Here is a 20,005-nt window from a genome sequence, read left to right on the forward strand (position 1 = left end):
TAAAAGGATTATGAGATTTCAATTTCACTACCTGCATGCCAAAACTAGTAAACATCTCTACTTTAATAACTGGACATTTAAATCAGAACTTAAAAAACACTGCCACACTGAGTGTGCCCAGAGAAGACTAGCTAAGTAACCAGCAAGATCTGAGATTTAACAGTATAGTTACTGTTAGCAGTATAGTGTGCTCAGTATATGACAAGCAACTGGTCACTGTTGTCCTTTTATTTTTATTACAACTGCTTATGAATGGCCTTTTAACCTATTTATTAATCTAATTGATAACTATTAATAAACTAATTTTAAACCATTCCTAAGTGTGACGGGGCAAGCAAGGTCAGACCCTCGCAGATGTAGAGCAATGGATTTATTGTATTCCAAGTTCATGGTGGGTGAACAAGCCAGGGTCAAAACCAGGAAAGCAAAGACAGGGGTAATCCAAATCATTAAGGTAAAGAGTCAGAGTCAAAAAAAAAAACAAAAAACAGAGATCAAGAATTAACCAGGCAAACTATTCCAGAAAGGTGCAGGCAAAAATCTGAAGACAGAAAAGCAAAAAAAAAAACAAAACCAATACACAGGAGAGAAATCAAGAAACACTTGGTATGCACAGTAGATACTAGTGGCAATACTTCACAATACTGGGAAGTTCTAGGCAGGTTTAAATAGAGTTGAATGTATAGAAACAGGTGATATCAATATTCCAGTGATGAGGATCTGAAGGAATGTGTATGATTGGTTGAGTTTTTAGCCATGTCACGAACAGCATACTGGATGTTGTAGTGTGCTTGGGGTTCAGCCGACATGACAGTACCCCCCCAAAGAGTCCGGGATGGCCGAGGTACGAGGACGCCCTCAACAACCAACAACTGGTGCAGAAGACACTGAACCTGCCCGAGAACCCCCAGAAGGAAGGCAGTGAGGGTATCCCCGAGAACGAGGAGCAGGCTTGTCAGGAAACTGCATGTGGAAATACAAAAGGAGACTGGGATCCAGGACATCACAACGAGGAACCTAGCTCTGTTCCTCAGGACCAAACCCCTCCCAATCAACCAGGTACTGGACCGAATTCCCTCGTCTCCTCGAGTCCAGCATGCGACGTAACGCATACACCAGGGTGCTATCATAGTCAATCAGTTGAGGCGGAGTGTCATCAGGAGACACCTCATCCAAAGGACCTGGAACGACAGGCTTGAGAAGTGAGACATGGAATGGCCTAGAGATCCAGTAATGTGCAGGCAGATTGAGTTGGTAAGTCACTTCATTTATGCGTTTGTGTACTTCGAAGGGACCGAAATACTTAGGATGAACATGAACCCGGTTTATGGAAATCCTGCATAGAGATCCATACACGGCCTCCCAGCTGATATGCAGGAGTAGTTCCTCTATGTCTATCTGCTAGTTCCTTATATTGTTGGAGTGTGTGTTCAATTCGCTGGTGCGTCTCCTCCCATACCTTCTGGCTGCGTTGCATCCATTCATCCACAGTGGGGCTATCAGTTGTGATCGAGGTCCACAGGGCCATTGGGGGCTGGTAGCCTAGGAAACACCCAAAAGGTGTTATGCCAGTGGAGGAACTCGTGAGCGAGTTTTGGGTGATTTCTGCCCATGGAAGGAACGTGGCCCAGTTTAATGGATTGTGCAAACAAAAACAGCGCAGGAAATTAGTTAGTTCTTGATTAGTCCATTCGCATTGGCTGTTGGACTGTGGGTGATAACCGGACATAAGGCTAATGGCAACTCCTATGTGTTCGAAAAAGGCTGACCACACACGGGATGTGAATTGAAGTCCCTGATCTGACAAGATGTCTTCCAGGATGCTGAATATACGGAACACCTGGTTGAACAGGGCCTCTGCAGTCTGAAGAGCTGTGGGTAATCCAGGGAAGACAATAAGAGAGAACCATTGAAGAACCGGTCTATGACCGTAAGTATAGTAGTATTGCTATTTGAGCAGGGTAGGACAGTGATGAAATCAATGGCTATATGGGACCAGGGTCTTTCAGGTATGGGAAGTGCCATGAGTTTACCTGCAGGTAGAGTCTTAAGGGTTTTGCTTTGGCTGCATACAGAACAAGAAGAAATGTCACTTGTGATCGTCTCCCACCAATATTGGCTAGCCAGGAACTGTCGAGTGCGAGTCTCACCGGGATGTCCCGTAGCATGTGAAGAACGAGCCCAGGTTATCAGCCGATCCCGACATGACACCAGTATGTAACGTCTCCCTGCAGGACAATCTTTTGGGATGACGGTACCTTGTGTGGCTTGTTCAATCTCCTCGTCTATTTCTCAAAGGATGGATGCCAAATGTACCCAGGTGTCAAGGATGTTTTCCTGGTCATTAGAGTCCTTCATCTCCCCTAGGTGAACGCGGGACAGGGCATCAGCTTTAGTATTGCAGTACCCCAGATGATACTTAACCCTGAAATGGAATCTAGAAAAGAACAATGACCAACGGGCTTTACGGGGGTTCAACCATTTGGCTGACCAGAATTCTAAATTCCGGTGATCAGTGATCACTAAAAAAGGATGGTTAGCCCCCTCCAACCAGTGCCTCCATTCTCCTAAAGCTAGTTTGATGGCTAACAGTTCAAGTTCTCCTATTTCATAGTTACGTTCAGCCAGGGACAGTTTATGGGAAAAATACGCCACGAGGTGTAGTTTGGAAGCCTTGCGTCTCTGAGATAGAACAGCCCCTACATCTATGTTCGAGGTGTCTACATCCACCACAAACGGGATAAATGGGTCAGGATGTCGAAGAAGGGGAGCAGTGGTAAATGCTTCCTTTAGCTGGCTGAATGCTCGCTTTGCCTCTTGGCTCCAGCGGAGCTTGGTTGCTGCTCCTTTCAGGGGGGCTGTAAGAGGAGCTGCTATGCTACTGAAGTTCCTAATGAAGCATCGGTAGAAGTTCATGAAGCCAAGGAAACTCTGGAGCTTCTTGACTGTGGTGGGTGTGGGCCAAGTGCGAATAGTCTCTTTTTTATGGTCATCTATGGTGATACCGCCCTGGCTGATTACATATCCCAAGAAGGTCATAGTAGTGAGATGGAACTCTCATTTCTCTCCTTTCACATACAGTCCATTGTCCAGGCGTTTCTTCAAAACAGAACAGACATGTCATATGTGAGATTCCAGATCCCGTGAGTATATGAGTATGTCATCGATATACATGATCACATATTTTCCTATGTATTCGCAAAGTGTGTCATTGATAAATGCTTGGAAGACAGATAGCACTACACTGAGACCTTAAGGCATAACTTTATATACATAGTGACCCCTGGTGGTACTGAAGGCAGTCTTGCACTCATCTCCTTTTTTATGTGTATCAGGTTGTATGCACTATGGAGGTCTAATTTGGTGAAGTATTTGGCTTCTCTAAGCTGTTCTAGGGTGACAGGAACAAGCGGTAACAGGTATGCATATTTTCTGGATATCTAGTTGAGATTGTGATAATCGATGCATGGACATAGACCTTCTGTCCTTCTTCCTTACAAAGAAGAAGCCAGATGCCAGAGGGGACATGGAAGGATGAATAAAGCCTTGACTTAGTGCCTCATCAATGTACGTCTCCGTGGATTTCTGCTCCTCTTGAGAGAGGGGATATATGCGGGCTTTAGGTAACACTGCTCCCTCCAGGAGATCAATGGAGCAAACATATGTGCAGTGAGGGGGTAACAAGGTAGCTCTTTGTTTACTGAACACCATAGGGAGATCCTGGTACTCTTGAGGAACAGAAAAGGTGTGGTTGTCAGCAGGACTTTCTACAGAGGTATAACATAGGTTCACTGTAGGTAACGTTAGACAGTCCTTCTGACATCGAGATGACCAATGAGTGATCGCCCTTTGGGATCATGATATGCTTGGGTTGTGTTGTTCCAACCATGGAAGGCCCAGAATGATTGGGATAGATGAGGCTTCTATAACCAGAAACGAGATGAGTTCTCAGTGAAGTGCTCTGGTGGTGAGTCTGACTGGTGTAGTGCAGGGAGCGATGGAACCAGACCCTACTGAAGACCCATCCAGGGTTTTTGGTAAGGGCTCTATGGGGATGTCTAAATCCTATACCAGGCAGTCGTGTATGAAATTGCCCTCTGTTCCGGAGTCAATCAGGGCTGTAATCAGAGAAGATGGAGTGTGAGCCCTAACATAGACAGGTAACATAAATGACTTCACTACCATCTTTTTAACAGGTATGATCCCTACCTTGGCAAGTGGCTTGGAGTCCATGCCTCCTCTTTGGGACAAGGAAGCAGACCTGTTGGGTCTAATATGACACTCCCTGTCTGTCCTGAAGAAGCACATTGCATGGGCTCTGCTGCATTCTCTTGTCTGGGATCTACTCTTGTTACAGGAGTGGTATAAGTTAAGCAGGTACTGTTGGCTCTACACAGGCTTCGTTCCCACAGAAAACAGTCAAGACGGATGACTAGGGCTATAAGTTGATCGAGGTTGAGCTCATCATCCTGGCAAGCCAGTTCATGCAGTACCTCTGTGTTCAGACCATTCTGGAAAGGGACAAGCAGGGCCGCATCATTCCACCCACTACCAGCAGCAATGGTACGTAACTCCATAGTCCTACACAGAAAGGTTGCCTTGGTGGAGTTTGGTAAGCATTTCTCCACATGTTCTCCCATCATGTGGGTGATCGAAAATGGCTTTAAATTGAGCAATAAAGTCCTTGTAAGAAACCGCCTGTATGCTCTCCCAGATGGCAGTAGCCAAATCTAGCACTTTTTTCCGTTAGACCAGAGGTAAGTAATGCAATCTTTGCTTGGTTAGAAAAAGGAGGGATGCTATTGAAATACAGGGTGCATTGTAACAAAAAACCCTGACACTTTTCTGGAGAGCCATCGTATTTATCGGGTTTATTCACAGGGACTACAGTTGGAGTGCCGCTGGGAGCGGCAACGGATGCCAGAGGTGGGTCATGCTGGGGGGATGTAGTCATAGTGTGTAATTGGGATCTAAGTTCTCAGAGACATTGTCCGAGTTCATTTGTGCCTGTTGGTCTGCTTGTTGTTTGACAATTGTGTCCATGGGCCACGTGAATCCCTCGAGTATCTGTTGGTGTCGGCAGAGTAGCTGTCCTTGGCTGGGAATAGCCTCTGTTAATGCCTTCGAATCCGCTGTCTGCATAGTGGCGAAGTATTCTGTGACGGGGCAAGCAAGGTCAGACACTAGCAGATGTAGAGCGATGGATTTATTGTATTCCAAGTTCGTGGTGGGTGAAAAAGTCAGGGTCAAAACCAGGAAAGCAAAGACAGGGCTAATCCAAATCATTAAGGTAAACAGTCAGAGTCAAAAAAACAGAGAGCAGTCATAAACCAGGCAAACTATTCCAAAAAGGGGCAGGCAAGGGACAGAAAAGCAAAAAAAACTAAACTGATACACAAAAGAGAAATCAAGAAAAAACACTTGGTATGCACAGTAGATACTAGTGGCAATACTTCGCAATACTGGGAAGTTCTAGGCAGGTTTAAATACAGTTGAATGTAAAGAAACAGCTAATATTAATATTCCGGTGATGAGGATCTGAAGGAATGTGTATGATTGGTTGAGTCATTAGCCGTGTGACGAACAGCACGTTGGGTGTTGTAGTGTGCTTAGAGTTTGGCTGACGTAACACTAAGATCTTTATAAGGGTATTCTCATAACGTGGTATCAAAGTATTTAATTGTAAAGTGTGCAAACGAAATGTATTGAAAATATAATGCTGTTATGTATAACATGTTTTAAAATACATAATAGTGCAGTATGTACTTTTTTTGGCAAGCAGTAGGCACACTCTCAGTATTACATCTAATAAGTGAGTTCATGGAGTCCTCCATCAGGAGGGAAAAAAAAACAAGGCAAACATTTCTAAAAAGAACAGGTGCATTAGAATAGGGGTTTTAGCTGGAGGTAGAAAATGTTTTATGAAGGGCAGATACATGAGTCAAGATGAATGCAGACAGTTTTTGAGGTACATGTGAGGATTCTGTGACATCAATATTTTTAATGGATAGCCTCCAGGATCCCCAGGGCAGACAGCATTGCATCATTTTCCCAGAAAAGACCTACATCTCTAAGTATCATGAAACAATGATTCTGCAGCCTAAGGCAGTTTTCCTTCTCCAACGCTGTAAATATCTGACATTTATTCATTCAAAAAGAGGACAGAAAAAAGGCACAGCTTGGCTTCCCCTTACAACGCAGACCAAAAACAAAATATGAGCGCGAAAGGATTTAGAAAGCAGAGGACCATGTATTGAATGTGAATTTCCTCATACCCTTAATACACAGTAATAAGCACAACTTCTGTCTTGTGAATAATGAATGAACGGAGAATGGTAGTGAGAAGACTGAGTTGTGTCTTCACTGACTCCACTGTGCTGAGTGACAGATGCAGTAATCTTCATAATAAGGCAGGAGATGCAGTGCCACTTTAATTTAGCATGAGCAGGGTGCTACCATGGGCTTTGACACTGACAGAACCAGGCCATCTTACTGCAGCAGGTCCAGGGCAAGAGGTGGAAGGATGAAGTGTTCTCATGTGAAGCTGGGTCTTGAATCACACCGTAACTTTAATGCAGACAAATGCTTGATAGTTTTGATAGATCTTATAGGAACAAATATCAGGTCCAAAAATCTAAAGATGAGAATTCAGTGTTATAATGTCCTCTTAACCCAGCCACCAGCCACCAGTCTCAGGCCTCCTGCTCTACTAATGAAGCAAAAAAAATCTAGCAGTGGGATATACGTTCTTAAACCATCTAGAAAAAACAAGGTGAGTTATTTTGAAGACAGCTTGGATCTGTTACTAACCAACTAACAGCAGCAATTCATAATACTAGTAAATAAATAGTGTAAATGGGGTTCATTTAAATAAATAGTGAAAATAGGGTAATGGCTACATTGTAGTGGCTGCACTGGTTAACTCTGTAGTGGCTAAATTGAATGCTTTTCCAAAGGGATTTTGGATTAATGGAATAAATAGGTTTGGTGAGAAATGTTTTGCATTACAAACTAGCAGGTTTGAATGTAAACTAAATGTCAATAATTTTATTGATGCAAAGCTGGGCTATATATTGTATACACTCATGCTGTCCATACTATTAAGTATTGAAAGCTATTAATTAAAGACCGTCTCCTTTTAGGGTTAGTGTAAGGGTTCAAGCTCCTAATAGCTCTGCACAGCCCTGTGGGATTAGGGTACTTTGCATGTTTAATGAAGGACGTTAATCTATAAAATTATTTGAAGTAGTGATTTCAATAATGAAGACTGCTAGTTATTTTACTGAGAAAGGACTATAACCTGAAAAGGTGGCACACCCCTGTAAGGTTGCTTGGTTCTGAGGTTCTTCTGTATGCAGCGATGTTAACAGCCCAGTCATAAAACCTTGCACAGGTGAGAGCAAAGCAAAAACAAGCCTGCCAGCTGTCCTCCCTCCTTCAGCCACTCATACACTCTGGTGAACCTATGGTCATAAACATTCCTCTCTAACCCATGTTGGACCACCCAGCATTGTATATCCACATTGCTACAAAATCGGAACATAAATATGGCTGCTGACATCAGGGACAAATTTCTCTCATGCTCTTCAGAAGGTGAGTTTCTTGTGTTTGCATGTGTGCCCATTTAAGACTCTTCTTAAACAACTGCAGTATTCCCTTCACCTGGATTCAGCCATTAAAATATCAAGGAAAAACGTGACGTGTGATCTTCACATTCCAGCTGTGGGCAGAGGGTGAGCCAGGGCTGAGCAAATGATGTCACAAATAACTTACTCAGGTAGTGGTAGCTTAGTGGTGAAGGTACCTGACTTGTAATTGGAAGGTTGCTGGTTCAAACTCCCCCACTACTACCAGGCTGCCACTGTTGGGCCCCTGAGCAAGGCCCTTAACCCCCAATTACTCGAGTTGTACTCAGTCATAATTGTAAGTCGCTTTGGATAAAAACGTCAGTTAAATGCCAAAAATGTAAATGTAAATCTCTTCTTTCCCTAACAACATAGACCTTTAGGCATCAAGTGAGGATGAAATGTCTTTCTTTCACTAGGAGTGAGCGTGACATAGAAAGAGGTACCAATTCATGGCATGTACATGCCCCTCTGACAGGGCCTTGTAAACCTATGTGAGCCTTTAAGAGGAGAGGCTGTTAGCCCCATGGCATGGAACAGGACTGCAGCCCTCAGCCCAAAGTGGTCATGGCTCAAGGTTCTCTCAGTGTCCTGCCTCACAACATCCCTTCTCCAGAGCTGGAGGAGATCCTGACCTCATTAGCATAATGAAAGCTACACAACGGGGCTTGACAAACCATTTTAATCACAGTCCAACCCCCATAGAGTAGCTCCAGAAAATACAACACATAAGGTAATGTTTAGACAACAACAGGCCACCAAAGCCTATATTCTAAAGTACCTACATAGCAAATGAAACAGACATTGTGTCTGAAGCTATTATCATATTAGACCATTCCATTCGAGTCGTGCATGACCAGTACTGCTGTTACCGTGAGATCCTGTGCTACTGCTAAAACATCACATGGTGTTGTGGGTGCTGACACTCCAGTGTTATCTACTCCAGTACGCGGTTGTGTATTCACTTTTATTTTGGCTGGGTGATAAACAATTGGTTCGGCTGCCACATTGAGGCTCTGGCATGAGAGAGTGGCTGTGCAGGAATCCTCCTGTGTTCCCACGGGAGATGGCCAGTGGCATTTACAAAACATGGAGCTAAAGCTTCCCTTCCTAATGTCCCCGTCCTCATGTCCACTTATTCCTGATGTTTCCTTCTTCATGCCCCCTTACTCATGTCCCCCTCCTCATGTCCATTTGTTAATGTCCCCTTCGTGAGGCCCCCTTCCTCATGTTCCCTTACTCATACCCCCTTCTTCATGTCCCCTCTTCATGTGGCTGTCAATAAACCACACACACTAGAAGTCAGCAGGGCATTAACTGACCACAGTTGACCGCAGAGCTAAAACACGTCAACATGAGATAAAGTTACAGAATTTCAGAGTGCATGTAGAAAATGCATAATTGGCTATTTTAAATATACTAGAATGAATTACTCACTGAAACCTTAGGCAGCCACATGTATTGTCATGTCTACAACTACACTACCCCAAATCACAATTTTTTTTCAGTCAGAGAAACATCACACCCTGCAAAACACTTCACACACCAGGATCTGTAAGATCTCTTTCACTGGAAGTTTTCACTGAAGGCAGCACCCCCACTGTTTGGGCTTGTGCTGACTGAGTTTCTGTGAGAAGAACACTGCTGGGCTCGGCCGGACTGGTCACATCAGACAGCAGCTGAGGATGGACGCCAGATGACTCACATCTTTTCTCAATGGCGCAAATCTGATCAGCCATGCTCATCAATGCTAATTAAACCCAAATCCCCCATGTCGATCTGCAGCACATGCGTCATGGCAACTCTTGCAGACCAGCAACCAATCAAAACACTAATAGGGACAAGGCAAGAAAACCAATCAAAACACTGATAAAGACAAGGCAAGGCAACCAGTCAAAACACTGATAAAGACAAGACAGGAAGTGCCAAATGAACATACCTCTGGCTCTACATCCCAATAAATAAGTGCATTAAAAACATTTAATGTAAATGTATATTAATCATAATTCCCATGACCAAACAGAAGAAAACTCTGGCCTCAAACTAGATTCATCGCACACAGTAGCACATCAGTAATAAGAAAAAAATGTGTTCAGAATTTGAAGATTTTTTAAAATAAGTTGTTAAAAAGAGAACTCAATCAAATTTTAAAAGGCCAAAAAAAACAACAAAAAAAACCCAAAACACTACAATAATGCCAAATTTAAAATGTAAACTGGGCCAGCTTGTTAAAAAACAAAAAAGAAGCCACTCAGAAACATATTTACCTGAGCAAACATTCATGAAACATTTATACCTGAAGCACACATACCTGAAACATCTGCACCAGAAGTATACATAACTGGGTGCTTCATGCAGTTCTTCTTTTCGCATATAGGAATCTGGCAGGCACTTTTTTATTATAGCTTATGTAGCACTTTAATAGGAACCAGACAAGCCACTGTGACTCCCCTCAACAGCAGCCCCACATTAAAGTCTGAGTAAAAAAAACTAGAATTTGGCCTAGGATTGAGGTTTCCACACTGAGGTTTCCACATGGTTGTCCAGGTACAGCAGAAGAGACACTGCAAAACATGGCTGGATCTGGTTGGAACATAGTTCTTCATGAATCTGAACATGAAATCGGCCATGCCCATTTAGAAGAATAACATCTAAAAGACACTTGCTAAATCTAACATAAGCAAGGTATTATCCCACAGACTAATCATTTCAAGGTACTTGAGTAACAGCACTACAGTTGACCTTAGATAATTCTAAATGTTCCAGCATTCATCAGAACATGAAAAAGAGTGAATATTGAGTGTCTAATGTTTCCAGTGGGGCCATAGTGAGCTCTCAATGAGGTGAAAGAGTGGTGTTTTTCCCACTCCCCTTAGTGTGGGTGACATCAGTGTGAGGCAGGCAGGGAGCTCTGGCCAGGCTGTGATTGGGTTAGGTGACTTTAATAGCCTGGCCTGTGGAGGGACTGCATCAGTCCCACATGCTGTGGTCCACACAGCCATACTGATGATTACATTGCCAGCACTAATAAGAGAGTGTCTGGTGTCCCAAATCTGGGTAATACAGAACACCAGAAACCCCACACAGGCAAACACACTTATGCACACATACACATAGCCACATGTCCTGGCTTAATACGCACTGTTACTTTCTAATTTTACACTGTTAAACATTAATCCTGCTATTGCACATCTTCAGAATCTAGTAAAATATAATTAAATCTAATTAAAATGATAACACCATGTGGGAGGTCTAAGATATATTTAAACAATAATAATAATATTTTTGCATTAGAGTTTAACATGAATATATGCACAGTGAATACTGTTCACTTGCACAGGACTCACAGTTGAAAGCCTTTTTTCCCTTGATTTTGTAGATTTTAAAAGTTTATCTTTTTCTGTCAGTATGCAAAATCTCGGCTGAAAGATATGACTGCAGTTATGACAACCACTTTCACAGAAACCAGAGATGAGAGCCTCCAGAATCCAGGACCCTTTTGCTAAAGTGTCTTTTAAGTGAAGAGAAGTTCATACAGCCATGAACAATGGAACAGACAAGAGTCCTTGTTTGTATCTGGCAGATGGGCCATTTACAGGCTTGTAAGAAGTGCTAGATTTGATTTGTGTGTTTACTCCATCCATCCTACAGGAAGCCCTGCAGGAAAAATTGCATTCATAACTTAACTGTCCTCAGGCTGCTCAGAAACAGCTGATCTCATTCACGACTTGTGAACCATGTTTCTCTACTTACCTCAATGCACAAATAATTGATTCTCGCATGGTGTCAGGGCTTAAGGGAACCTCGAAAGGGAAGGGACATACTGTCCATTTCCTGCATCTGTGCTTGAAGTGTGTGTGTCCTGTTACCCTATGTTTGCTGCCCTGTTGGTGTAACCATGGTGATATAAATGGTCAGTGACGTAGATGAGCATTTCGTGAGGTGTTGAACAGCACAGAACAGTACAGTGTTTTTTTCTTTTCTTTTAGTTTAGGAGGAGGTGGTTGCACACAGGGAGGCGAAAGGCTAGTACACATTAATCTGTTCCTGTTTGTCCTGTCTGAATCAGCACTCCTGAAGCACTGAGACACAGAAGAGATATATTAAAACTCAAAAGGCCTACAGATAAAAGCTAAATATAAAAAGCAAAAATCACATTGGACCACATGAGGACAGCCTCTGTGTGTGTGTTTGTTTGTTTGTGTGTGTTTGTGTGTGTGCGCGCGCGCATATGTGTGTGTGTGCATGCGCAGGTGCAGGTGTGTGTGTGGGTGTTTTTTTTGGGGGGGGTGTGGTTGGCTGGATTTATGCATGTCCTTTGTAAAACATCGCTAATTGGTTGGATGGTTGGATAAGTGTCCAAAATCTACAGAATCTTCACTATCTTGGTGTTTTTACAAAGTCACAAAAATAAGTAAATAAATTAAGTAAATAAGTACACAATAAATAAATGAAGACTCTTCCATCGCCCCAAGTCCACTGCTTCTCAACCCCCTTCTACTAAAAATGTTAAATTCAATTTTACAGTTTTCCTTCTCTTAACATGTGTCTTAGCAGAACATGTGTAGTTGTCCTAGAAGAACTCCGTTTTATTGGGGCCTCTTTCTGCACTGAGGTTTTGCTGAACAGTTTGTGAAGATTTGGGTAAAAGACCCTTAAGAACAACACCTGCAGCACAGGCTTACGTTGAACAGCCTCAAGCTGAAGGATTTAAATGTCAGAACATGCTGTCTACAAAAACTACTCACAAAAGCGCCAAGTGACATTTACCTGATTTTTATTACATAACCAATCACAGCATCAATAAAAGGCACCTGAAAGAGTGAAAAATAATATCATAAGTCAAATCACTTTCTCCTAGCTATGGAAAATTCTGAGGAAGAAGCAGGCATGATTGGATAAATAGCAGAACTGAGGAGGCCATTATGGTTAAGGTGTGTGTTATGACTAAGGTGTGTGTTGTTATAGTTAAGGTGTGCATTGTTATGGTTAGGGTGTGTGTTATGGTTAAAGTATGTTTTGCTATGATTAAGGTGTGCATTGTTATGATTAAGGCGTGTGTTTTTATGGTTAAGATGTGTGTTGTTATGATCAAGATGTGTGTTGGTATGATTAAGGTGTGTTGTTACAGTTGTATGTTGTGCTATGATTAAGGTATGTGTTGTTATAGTTAAGGTGTGTGTTCTTATAGATAACGTGTGTGTTATTATGATTAAGGTGTACATTGTTATGATTAAGGTGTACGTTGTTATGATTAAGGCATATGTTGTTATGGTTAAGCTGTGTTTTGTTATGATTAAGGTGTGTATTGTTATGATTAAGGAGTGTGTTTTTACGGTTAAGATGTGTGTTATCATTAAGATGTACGTTGTTATGATTAAGGCGTGCGTTGTTATGATTAAGGCGTGCGTTGTTATGATTGAGGTGTACACAGTTATGGTCAGGGTGTGCGGCACTCTACTTACTCCACTCACTCCATTCACTCTCTCTACTCACTTACATGTTCCTGCTGTAACTTTAGGAGTTATAATTATTGTGTTTCAGTTGCTTAGGCTGAGAGGAATGTGAATAAATGTCCTTAATTATTAAAGAATGAAACAAAAAACAGAACTTCAATAGTCTGTCAGAACTGCCAGTATGTGGCTTTAGTCAGTGGAACGCAAGGGACATTTGGATAATATTTACCTAAAAGTTTGGCTCCCTCTACAGATAATTTCCATGGAGTAACTTATTCACTCAACCCTTAGTCAGGTCAGCAATCTGTGACGCACATTTCTGAAGTCAGCGTTGACGAGGCCCAGCTGTGAGTTGCTGGCTCTCTCCCCTACACAGATGCCTTTCACACATTCACACATGCTCATTCATTAACAAGAGTGACTGAACAATATGTGAATGCTGTCACAGCCATTGATGTGGTTATTGTGTGTGTGTGTGTGTGTGTGGTGGTGGTGGTGGTGGTGGTGGTGGTGGGGGGGTTTTCAATGGAATATGTATACTGACTTTGCTTACATCTTGCATAACTGATAGAAAGTATTTTATCAATCTCTGTGGTCATATTTCTATCTGTTATTACCCAAGGGGTTGCTCAAGGCTCAGTCCTCAGTCAACAGACAACTCCCTCTCAGACATTCCCTCTAAAAAAAGTTCCTCATGGTAAATCTTTAATGGCTCCAAATCAATGTTCAGTCTTTCACTCCTTCACTGATGAAATCTCTGTGATTTGACCCCCAACCATGCTCCTGAACTGCAGGCTAGTAAAGAAAGAAGACAGAAAATAAACACAGAAAAAACAGACACAAAGAAACCAAAAAGCATCTTGGAATGGGTTATCATCCTGTGCAGATTATGAGTAAAATATTAACAACGTACTCAACAAGAGTCAGAGCTTAAATAGGGGGAGAGGGAAAGCGAGAGAAAAAGTGAGTGAGAGAGAGAGACTGAGACAGAGAAAGAGTGTGAAAGAGACACAGAGAGGAGTGAGAGCAGAAATAAAATGGCAATGAGACCGAAGGAGAGAAAGTAAGAGTAAACTCAGATCTTACTGCACAGACCTGCAGAGAACAGGACACTGATGGCCTATTTTGTCAGTAGCACAACCCCATTTATTGTGAGACACCAGCTAATAAGATTTTATTTTTATTAAATATAATTTAATTAAATTGAATCCAACCTTTATTTTTTGCAGTGAGGCTCATCTGAGACTAAAGCATTGTTTGTAGAGAGGCCCTGTTTAAAAATTTAAAAAAAAACCTACAAAACAAATAAACCTCACAGTCTAATGTTTACAGCAGATAACCATCATCATATTCCCAGTGTGTGCATGTTTACTTAGTTAGTCTATTAGAGAAGTGAGCAAGCAAGAGGCAGCAGTAATACATCAAACCTTCTAACAATTAAGTGTGTGAAAAACAGTTTAGTGACAGATTACATGCTATTACATGCTGTTCTATTGCCATCTGTTTTGTATGGTCAGATTGCACACATACCGACATTCTACATTTAACTCCTTCCAGGATATTAGAAAAGCCTTTGCCACTGCGATTAACATCTGAACAGGACACAAAGCCCAAATATTCAGGAGAGTATAAAGTTCCAGTTCTCTGTACATTTTTGTCCTCAAACTGGGAGATACATCTGTTTGCAAATAGTGATATAAAATTTTGTGCAAAAGAAAAAAGTAATTGTGATTGTCAAAGTCATAGGGTGTTATAAACCACAGTGTCAGGTGTGTGTGAAACAGGTGAGGATCTGGGCCTGTCCTGTGTTCCCCATCAAGCTCCCAGCTGTCAGGTTCATTATTTGCTAGCATGTAAAAACTTAAAACAAGCAGAAAGAAGCAAAATTGTAACAATCAACATGTAGCCTACTATAAGACTGACTGTAGGAACCATAATTAGAACAATCAATGTAAATGCGATTAGGAAAAAACATTTGAAACTAATTTCTCCAAAAAAAAACATTTAAAAAAAAATCTTAGGTGTAGAAACAATGCAAAAAAACATTTCTTTAATAGATTTTTAAACAAAAAGAATTTGAGTCCCCTGCAATTACAATAAATTGGGAGCAGAGGTTTACATATAGTACATTTACAAAATGTACTGTAAACAGAATGTAGCTTCACTATATATTAAATAATCAAGTGAAACCATTCCTTTATTTCTAAAGTATAAACAATGAAAAATACTGTGCAAATATTAACATACAATTTCCTGCAGTTTAAAGAAAATGCAAAGCAAATTCAAGGAACATAGGTTTTTAACATGCTATTGTATCAAAATCTACTATTGTAACAACTTTGCCAAAAGTCAAGTGCAACCTCTGCTGTTCAAACAATGCAACTTCATTAGATAACATAATAAACAGAATGGGCGATAATGCCCATTACCACGATGCACACTGTCACATTTCTCTATCACAGTGTATTGTGTCACAATGCATTGTTACATCTCTACTATCTATAGAATAAATACAGAGCAGCAGGGGATGCTGGGTGGCTAGCTAGAATGTGTGCTGGTATGTGTGCTAGCTGGCCCCTGCTATAGCAACGTCTCTTACAGAGGGACAAGCTCGACCTTCCAAGGCTAGCTGCAGGACAAACTCCCACATTTGTCTGAAACATCAAATGTTCTGTTTCAAAATAGAGCTGAATGCAGGGGGCAAATGGGGAAAAGTAAGGAGGAACGTTAACCCCCACTATGTACACAGGACACAACCGAAAGGCTTCATGTTTCCACTCCAGCACTCACAAACCTCTTAGGACAAGTCCTTTACATCAGACCTAAAGAGTCAAGGGAACATCACTGACTCAACAAAGCACTGCAGATCAGTTGGCTGACTACTACAAACAATTTAGTCAGTCTCATGGGCTCATCTTGGTAGATCACTGTCCTCTGTTTTCTACCCGTGGCTCACCATTACATAATACATAATGGAGCACCAGCGCAGTGACTGCAGCAGTCTACAGTCCTGCTGGATCAGTGACAGTCTACAGTCCTGCTGGATCTGTGCTGCAGTCTAAAGGGCTGCTGGATCATTGTGGCAGTCTACAGTCCTGCTGGATCAGTGCTGCAGTCTAAAGGGCTGCTGGAACAGTGTGGCAGTCTACAGTCCTGCTGGATCAGTGTGGCAGTCTACAGTCCTGCTGGATCAGTGCTGCAGTCTAAAGGGCTGCTGGAACAGTGTGGCAGTCTACAGTCTTGCTGGATCAATGTGGCAGTCTACAGGCCTGCTGGATCAGTGTGGCACACTTCAGTCCTGCTGGATCAGTGTGGCAGACTACAGTTCTGCTGGATCCGTGTGGCAGACTACAGGGCTGCAGGATCAGTGTGGCAGTCTACAATGCTTCTGGAACAGTGTGGCAGTCTACAGTTCTGCTGGATCAGTGTGGGAGTCTACAGGGCTACTGCATCAGTGCGGAAGACGACAGGGCTACTAAATCAGTGTGGCAGTCTACAGTCCTGCTGGATCAGTGTGGCAGTCTACAGGCCTGCTGGATCAGTGTGGCAGACTTCAGTCCTGCTGGATCAGTGTGGCGGACTACAGGGCTGCTGGATCAGTGTGGCAGTCTACAGTCCTGCTGGATCAGTGTGGCAGTCTACAGGCCTGCTGGATCAGCATGGCAGTCTACAATGCTTCTGGAGCAGTGTGGCAGTCTACAGTTCTTCTGGATCAGTGTGGGAGTCTACAGGGCTACTGCATCAGTGTGGCAGACTACAGTCCTTTTGGATCAGTGTGGCAGTCTACAGTTCTGCTGAATCAGTGTGGCAGTCTGACAGTAGCAACATTAGCACTTGCAAACATGTTTGAGCAGACATGTGAGCAGGCACACTCTCCTGCTACCTACTGAGGTAGGGAATATGCTATTGATAACACCATTTATACTCGCATCATTTCACACACACAAAAAAGGCACACATTGAACATGTTCACAATCATTGTGTTATATTCATGTAGCGTTTTTAAGATGCATAACTTTACTATACTTGTTGCACTATCATGCCAGCTGTTCCAAAAATGAAGGAGATGGGATCAGCCACTCCAAAGAACTGCCAAAATCGCTGAGTGGAGGACACCTGGAGGACACATGGAAGACACGTGGAGGACACGTGGAGGACACGTGGAGGATATGTGGAGGACACATGTAGGCTACCTAGGAAGTGTTTTTGGAAAGCATAGAGTGACATCACTGTATGTACACTCATAAAACATGGATGGACTGGTATAATACTGCTTCAAATGATAGTAATATGTTTACTCTTATAAACTTAAACAGGACTTTTACTGCTATTATAGAGGCTGCATAAGTAGTTCATGATGTGTGTTTACCTCAAACAAAATGTAACATGCAAACAAAATAAATATGGCTTAAATGGTACACTTTCACTGCAGTACATGCAGTTCATCAATACAAGTGGCTGCCAAACATGGAGCTATTTGCATCATAACCTGATTAGCTAGCAGCCATATTAGGGGCATGCTTTCTAGCTAATGTTGTGTCGGCATCGAGTCTAATGATGTTGAAACAGATTGGTTGCCCCGTTTCACATTACAGATCATTCACTCCACTCCTCCTCCTACTGCCCTCACCTCCACTGGTACGCATTCATCTGAGGGAGGAGAAAAGCAATAAGAAAGAGGAGGAGCAGAAGAAAGGGAGAGGAGGGAAGGATGGGTGGTGGAGGAGCACGATAAAAGCAGAAGGAGGAACAACAGGAAGGGGAGGAGCCGAATGATGGAGGGGAGGAGCTGTATAGATGGAGGGGGAGGGCCTGTAGGATGGAAGGTGGAGGGGATGTAGGATGGGAGGGGAAGGAAGAATAAGAAGACAGAGGAAGGAGCAAAATCGAGGGGGGAGGTGGTGGAGGACAGGAGGGGAGCAGAGCCATTGAGAGAGGGAGGTCACATGATTCATGTATACCAGGGGCCTGATTTATAAAACTCTGTGTGGATTCCACTGAGAAAGTGTACAGATGCACAAAAACCAGGAAATGGCATACGCACACCTGAAAGCAGTTTCCTCTTTATAAATCACAACCTTCTTAAGAACATGCACAGGTGAGCAAGCCTCATGTTCCTCTTCCTTAACACCCCCACACTTATCCATAAATGGTCCATGCAAATTACATAATGAATATTTAAATAGGGGGTGTCCAATTCATTGTTTAGTGGGATAGTGGTGACAATGTAGGAATAAAAAGTCAAAAAGAGAAATTTTGTAGAATACAAGGTGTAAGTTCTTGTTTCGGAGATCGAGGCAAGTTGTTTGGTTGCCTCAGTAGTGGCATCACCAACAAACGCAAGTTTGTTGAGTGGCAACATGTAGCTGCAGCAGTCAACCATGTCAGTTCCACAAGCCACACTGTTTAGGTGGTCAGACCTAAAAGCAGGTCAAACTGCTTTACACAGGCAGAGCCCAACTGGTGGAGGGAAGGCCACACCTTCACCCTCAGCGTTACACGAGAGAATGACTTCAATAATTGAAAAACCCTCTTAAGTGACATAGTGAGTGAAAAGGAGGGAGAAACTGATTTGGCCGATGAGCCCTGCATAGGAGAACCATTTAATTTGTAAAATAATAATTATTATTATTATAATTATAATAATAATAATAATTATTATTATTTTAGACATTTGAAATAGACATAAATCTCAGACTGCAGTCTAAAATTGTTTATTGGATCACCTCAGGAAGTTCTTCGCAGACCATTTAAATCAGTTCACAGAAAGAGCCAGACCTGCGTTTTTTAGTAATTTATAGTCATAAATGCATTGACTTACAATATTTATATATCACCAACATGTGTATATAGTTATATATATTTTAGGTAAAATTAGTTTTTGTAGAATTGCCTAAACATTATGGAGGGCATTTGTGGAACGTCCTTTAAATGTCATTTATGTTTTTTTTAATGTAGACATGTAATACATTTTTTTAATTGGTTGTTCATGATTCCTCTGTATCCATACACCTCATTCTCAACTGTTTCAAATGTTTCAAATGTTTCAAAAGTCTTTTCCAATTAAATGTCCAAAATAAGATTATAATGTAGCCTATATATTAAAGAGGATTATAAGAGGTATATAAACAAACATAAATTATGGCTAGAAACATTTGATTAAATGTTTATTGAATTAAACATTTAACATTTAATTAGGTTATATTTAATCAAACCAATATTTTCTGTATAGGATGCTAAATCACACTTTCAAACCTAGTTCTCTCCATGCGCAAATTCTTCATGCATCAAAGTCTAAAACAGTAAATAAGAAACTAAATTTTTTATTTTTTCAACAATTTTTAAAATCTCATTAAACTGCTTCAGAAGATTTGCTTCAGTGACAGGACTAATTATTGATTAATCACCTGATTAAATAAAAGGCCAGTAACCTGATTAGATAAATAGCTACTAACTAGGTTAGCTAGCTAGCTACCTCTTGGCAAATAAAATAAGAATCGACTGACATCCTCAATAATAGATGCTTTTAGCTTTTTAGCTACATGTTAGACAGCTAGTGAATGTACAATGACAGTTACACAATGATATTTAAAAAATGATAATTATCTATATATTTAAAAAATGACAATGACCATACCCAAGACCAACTAACTTTTTTTTTTTTTTTGGGAAATGGCTACCTAGCATTCACAATGGACTAAATGTTAGCCCCAAATGTACGAAACATTTCAAAATTCATATAAAAAAACATTGTCTCCATTTTCTAACTAAAAAGTTATGGTACTTTTTTGCTGTAAGTTATGCCACAGTATGCCTGTTAGATTAGCCACCTAGATGGCTAGCTAAGTAGCTAACAAATTCTAACTGCTATTTTAAAATGAGCTACTTTGGTAACGCAATCTGCCTCACTTAGGAGATAAACTT

General features: G+C 41.6%; 1 protein-coding gene across 4 annotated transcripts in view; it reads right to left on the reverse strand.

Moving 5' to 3' along the window:
• The window catches only part of pde3a (phosphodiesterase 3A, cGMP-inhibited), a 72,228-nt gene that overhangs the window by 40,790 nt on the left and 11,433 nt on the right, over positions 1–20,005 (reverse strand). For all 4 annotated transcript variants that reach the window (XM_081722722.1, XM_081722721.1, XM_081722723.1 and 1 more), the window contains exon 2: positions 17,108–17,197. In XM_081722722.1, the coding sequence (XP_081578848.1) occupies positions 17,108–17,197 (90 nt within the window). The remainder of the gene's footprint in view (positions 1–17,107; positions 17,198–20,005) is intronic.

The sequence above is a fragment of the Electrophorus electricus genome, chromosome 11 (assembly GCF_041902795.1).
Source record: "Electrophorus electricus isolate QZ-2024a chromosome 11, ASM4190279v1, whole genome shotgun sequence".
Lineage (NCBI taxonomy): Eukaryota > Metazoa > Chordata > Actinopteri > Gymnotiformes > Gymnotidae > Electrophorus > Electrophorus electricus.